This window comes from Trichoplusia ni, chromosome 12 (genome assembly GCF_003590095.1).
Source record: "Trichoplusia ni isolate ovarian cell line Hi5 chromosome 12, tn1, whole genome shotgun sequence".
NCBI classification, from domain to species: domain Eukaryota; kingdom Metazoa; phylum Arthropoda; class Insecta; order Lepidoptera; family Noctuidae; genus Trichoplusia; species Trichoplusia ni.
In genome coordinates, this window is record NC_039489.1 from 8,063,825 (window position 1) to 8,069,805 (window position 5,981).

General features: G+C 51.3%; 1 protein-coding gene across 1 annotated transcript; it reads left to right on the plus strand.

Annotated features, from left to right (window-relative positions):
* Window positions 1–3,224: 3,224 nt before the first annotated feature.
* On the plus strand, window positions 3,225–5,450 carry LOC113499591. Its single transcript, XM_026880101.1, has 2 exons — window positions 3,225–5,034; window positions 5,109–5,450. Exon 1 carries the CDS (start codon window positions 3,225–3,227, stop codon window positions 4,866–4,868), a length of 1,644 nt encoding a protein of 547 aa, XP_026735902.1. The 3' UTR covers window positions 4,869–5,034; window positions 5,109–5,450.
* Window positions 5,451–5,981: the final 531 nt, after the last annotated feature.

Consider the following 5,981-nt stretch of genomic DNA (forward strand, 5'->3'; position numbering starts at 1 on the left):
AGACAGTTAAAATGTTCCGGATTGATTTTCGTTTTTGTAGCCTTTACCAAGCTTTATCAGAAAATAGTTCAAGAAACGGCTGGTACGAACTCTGCCTCCGCAGCCCCTTTGTGCTTGCGCACTGGGGACTGTCTCCACAGCTCGCCTCTGTGTTTGCGCATAGGGGGCTGGGGTGCCGGTCCCAAGCCCGGATAAAAGAGGAGGGCCCGCGTCCCTTTGGGGCACTCGGTCATCACTTACGATGGCTGACTGACACAATGGGACGCACCATATATAGGTTTATGTAATTTATACCTTATGAAGCAGATATATATTACCCACTATGTATATATGTACGCAGTCTATGTAAGTTCATCTCACACTCACACACAAATACCTCCACCTGCACCGCGTCTCATAAGAGGATATGTTGGCGCGGGCCCGTTCATCACAACAGTCCGTGATGTAGGGTAAGGTAAACATCCTCCCGCGTGTTTGTGCCGTACGTGGAGACCCGTAAGGCAGGACGAAGGAAACCTGGAGGTTGAGCTGAAAGATGGCCGGGTCAGATGTCGTCTGGAAGCAGCACACCTCTTTGGTCTGGACTTCTGCCAAAACGGGAGGCCTGGGTCCAGCCACCCCAGGCCAATCGGCTGCGGCAACCCGTCAGAGGGCTGCCAGGCGAGGTTCCTGAACATGTGGAGGCGAGCGGTTCCGTCGCGGTTGTAGGTCGGCGACTTCGGGTGGTTCTTACCCTCCACCTGAAGGTAATCGCGGCCACGATCTCGGCGGGGGACTGCGCCGTCTGCTGCATGGGAGGGGACCTATATCCTCGTAGTAATCCTGGCGTCTGGGTACGCTCGGTGCTCAGCGCCCCCTTTTGCGGGCTCCAAGGAGCCGACAAATATTCCACTTCAGAAATAGCCTGTAGTACAGCTTCATCCTTAACAATGTTTTGTCCAGCTCCACTTGTTGCGAGATGCACCAATTTTGTGACGAAAATGATGGATAGCGTATACGTGGGCTTGATACATTTTGGGGGAACAAATCGCCCGTTGATATATAGTTCTGACGTCAGTACTCAACTACGTCACTTTCCAAAATATATTCGGATAATAAATCTGCAGCTAAAATTGCAAGCTATGATTTGTGCGGTTCGTGTGTGAGAGATAGTAGTTTTTTGTTTTCTCGTTTGGATTATGTAAAGTTTTTTTTTCTATTTCTGATTGCTCATCATCGGCTAAGCCTTTTCCCAACTATGTTGGGGCCGGCTTCCAGTCTAACCGGAATCAGGTAAGTACCAGTGTTTACAAGGAGCGACTGCCTATCTGACCTCCTCAACCCAGTTACCTGGGTAACATGATACCCCTTGGTTAGGCTGGTTGTCAGACTTTCAAGCTTCTGACTACCTGTAACGACTGTCAAAGATGTAGGAATAACAGCCGGGACCCAAAATTTAACGTGCCTTCCGAAACACGGAGGAACTCGTTATGACAAAGATGGTAGGGACGCTTAGTGCTAAAATAGAATCCATTTTTCTTTTAGACTGTCAATAAATGGCATTGATGGAAACATAGAAATGTTTAGGATAATCGAAATTATACAGAAAGATAATTTCAATTATCCTAATATAGAGAAGCCAAAGAAGAAGTTGGAAATAAACTGTTGATTTGAGATCAACTGACCTTTTCAGTATTCAGAGAGAAGCATCTAAATTTAATTTAAATGCTACAATAACTTTTTCCCTAATTAGATCAAAACTTTCTCTCGGAGGCAACTTTCAACTAAAGAAACTATTTTATTTCGGTATTTTGTTGGAAAAAGTAACAATCAAGTTAAGAGTTTGTGCAATAATTATACAATACAAATTTAGACAATTTAGAATAGTTTCGACATTTCCAATACATAGGTACAATTTTTTTTCAGACAAAATAATGGAATATTATTTTAACGATACAAAACTAAAACGTTTATAGTGATCACTGAAAACTTCACTGATTTAAAATTGTAAAAAAAATCTGAACACTTTAAATGATGCACCAAATTGTGTTCATGGCATTAGAATTGATTAATTTTATATGGTTTGTATAATAACTATTAATAGTTTGCAGACTCATTATATTTTACAGCCGTAATTAAAATAAGTATGCATTAGTACAATTATTATGATTCGGTAATTTTAGCATCATGCTTTTATTATGACCCACGCGTGATTACAGTTTTGATATCGAATTTGCCCATTAGGATAACTATTGCAGCTATTAGCTAAAATTCACTCCGTTTTTTCATCCGTTCGTTCGTCCGTCACCCTGACAGCAAACATGAAAGAGAGACAGTTAAAATGTTCCGGATTGATTTTCGTTTTTGTAGCCTTTACCAAGCTTTATCAGAAAATAGTTCAAGAAACGGCTGGTACGAACTCTGCCTCCGCAGCCCCTTTGTGCTTGCGCACTGGGGACTGTCTCCACAGCTCGCCTCTGTGTTTGCGCATAGGGGGCTGGGGTGCCGGTCCCAAGCCCGGATAAAAGAGGAGGGCCCGCGTCCCTTTGGGGCACTCGGTCATCACTTACGATGGCTGACTGACACAATGGGACGCACCATATATAGGTTTATGTAATTTATACCTTATGAAGCAGATATATATTACCCACTATGTATATATGTACGCAGTCTATGTAAGTTCATCTCACACTCACACACAAATACCTCCACCTGCACCGCGTCTCATAAGAGGATATGTTGGCGCGGGCCCGTTCATCACAACAGTCCGTGATGTAGGGTAAGGTAAACATCCTCCCGCGTGTTTGTGCCGTACGTGGAGACCCGTAAGGCAGGACGAAGGAAACCTGGAGGTTGAGCTGAAAGATGGCCGGGTCAGATGTCGTCTGGAAGCAGCACACCTCTTTGGTCTGGACTTCTGCCAAAACGGGAGGCCTGGGTCCAGCCACCCCAGGCCAATCGGCTGCGGCAACCCGTCAGAGGGCTGCCAGGCGAGGTTCCTGAACATGTGGAGGCGAGCGGTTCCGTCGCGGTTGTAGGTCGGCGACTTCGGGTGGTTCTTACCCTCCACCTGAAGGTAATCGCGGCCACGATCTCGGCGGGGGACTGCGCCGTCTGCTGCATGGGAGGGGACCTATATCCTCGTAGTAATCCTGGCGTCTGGGTACGCTCGGTGCTCAGCGCCCCCTTTTGCGGGCTCCAAGGAGGGTGGGAAGCTACGAGGACGAAACCAACTAAAAGATCCCATGGATACCAAAAGGGACACTAAAACAACAAAAGCCAGGCCGGCAGCGACACACGCGCCGGTGAGGGATGTGACGCCAACCAGTGAGCATCCCTCCAACAACCACAACCGACAACCTGCTGCGCTCCCTTGCGCGCAGGTAAACAACAATGACCCGTTGGACCTGTCCAATCTCAAAGCTACCATGCCGCCCTGCACCCGCCCTGCGGAAGCACTGTGGCAGGTGGTGGAGAGGAAGGGTAAACCCAAAAAGGATACGCTGGCCAGGCAGACCACACAGGCGCCGAGCACCCCAGGAAGGGAAGGCCTCGAGAAACTCTCGAGAGGCCAGCGTAGACGACGAGCGCGCGCTGAGCGGCTGCGCCGGCTTGAAGAGGCGGTCGCGAGAAGGGCACAGCCAGAGGTCCCACGACCAACGGCCCCGGCGAGGTCAGCAATGGCCAAAGCCGCCCCGACGTCTGAGCCGAACCAAGGCGCGGGACCCAGTTCCGCTGCCAGCGCGGGAATCAATTCCGCTGCAGGTGACGCGGAAGGCGGGGGGGCTTCTCGCGGTCGCCCCGGAGAGTCTGGCGGCGCCGCCAGCAATGAAGCAGCTGCAATGAGAGCAGTCCCGCGTGGGAAACGCGGGGGCAGACCGAGATGGGTGAGGCGGGAAGAGGCCGCGCTGGAATCTCGACCGGCGAAGGGGGGTAAGAGGGCTAGACCCGACGACTCTCTGACGCCGCGAGAGAAAGACAAGCGCGCCAAACTAAGCCGGTCATCCCTAGGACCAGGAGCGGTCAACTACGCCGACGCGCTGAGGTCTAACGACCTTTGCGTGGCCGTGCGGTATGACCCTCACCGCGCCATCACAGAAGAGCAGTATCAGCTCATTCAGGAGAGAATAATGGAGGAGTACGATACAACTATCTTCTCCACCGACCCCACAGTGCGGACGCCAGCGTTCAGAGGAAGAACCTTCCTCAGCGAAGGCGTCATCAAGATGTGGTGCGAGGACGAGTTCGCCCTGAACTGGCTGCGCCGCACGACTAATAAGATACCCTCGCCGATACCCGGCACCAAGCTGGTCGTATGTCGGCAAAGGGATATCCCACAACGTGTCAAGGGGGCGGTCTACGTCCCCGACTTCACCGACGGCGACGTAGACCGCCTCCGCATCCGTCTACACAAAGCCAACGCCGACACCTACGACATCAACAGCTGGTGTCTATATAACGCACAGCGTACGCCCGAATGCGACGGGATCAGGCTACTGCTGGGGATACCCATGCAGGAGGCCGAAGTCCTGAAGCAAAAGGAACGGCGCTTGCGTTATAAGCTAGGGTCGGTCTACGTTAAATTCGTAGACGAAAAAGAAGAGGACGACAACAAGGGGGAAAAGGCGCCCATCACCAACGCACCGAACGACGAGCCTCTTAACCTCGCCCCTGGCGAGGCAACAGAGGCTCCAGTAGAGGCGGTTACCAGCGTCCTGCGACACCCGGGTCCATCCATGGACCAGGAGATGTCTGCAGACACGCCGGCCCGGCCCCGGGAATCTACCCCGGAGGCTGTCGACTGGTGGAGGCGCGTCGAGAACGAGGCGAGGGAGGAGATGCTGCTGGGTAGTGATGGACCCGACAGCTCCCCGACCAAACCCCATTAAAGCCATTCAGGCCAACCTCCAGCACAGCCGGACTGCATCGGCCATGTTGTGCAGGCAGCTGGAGGACTCTACGGAGACCATAGCCCTAATCCAAGAGCCGTGGATTAGGAAGGGCAGGATTTGTGGTCTCACCAACACAGGACACAAACTGATTGTCAACAGCACCGTAAGTAACCCACGTACTTGCCTACTAATACCAAAACATTACAATGCAATAATCATGACTGAGTTCTGTTCCAGGGATCTCACGGCTGTGAGGCTCCTGGTAGACCCATCCAATAGCCTATCGAGTGTCGTAATAGCATCTGCCTACCTGCCGGGCGACGAGGTCACACCGACGGCTTCGCTGGTCGCACTAATCACCCGGTGCGAAGAAGAAGGTCTGGAACTCATCATCTCAGCGGACTGCAACGCGCAACACGTCATTTGGGGCATGGATAAGTCCAACGCGAGAGGTGAGGAACTCATGAATTACCTTTTTTCCACTAACCTTAATATCCTCAACAGGGGCTCAAAGAAGACCTTTGTAACCTCAAGAGCGCAAACAATAATCGACATCACCCTAGCCACCGAACGGATATCTCAGCACGTTTCAAACTGGCATGTGTCTGACGAGCTAACCTGTTCGGACCACAGGTGGATTCGGTACCAACTAAAAATGGCCATCGCTCCTGCAACACCAAGACGAAACCCCCGGAAGATAGACCGCAACAAGTTCAGAAGCTTAACCGCGGAAGGTCTGAGGGAGGCAGACGCCGAAATCCACCACGGCACCACTGCAGACATCGAGAAGCATGTGGAACAAGTAACGCATCTCTTGAATGACTGCTTTGAGAAAGCCTGTCCTTCAACACTACCCCAGGTCAAACCGAGGGGTGCGAACCAATGGTGGGGACCTGAGCTAGACAAACTCCGCCACAGGACAAGACAACTGTTCAACAGAGCAATGAACACCAAACACCAAGAAGACTGGGAGCTCTATAAGGAAGCCCAGCGACGTCTAAAGAAGCGTATCCGACTCAGGAAGACGGAAGCCTGGAGACGTTTCTGCGAAGATATTTCAAGCAACAACCAAGCAGTCAAGGTAAAAAAGATCCTATCATGCGAACCTGA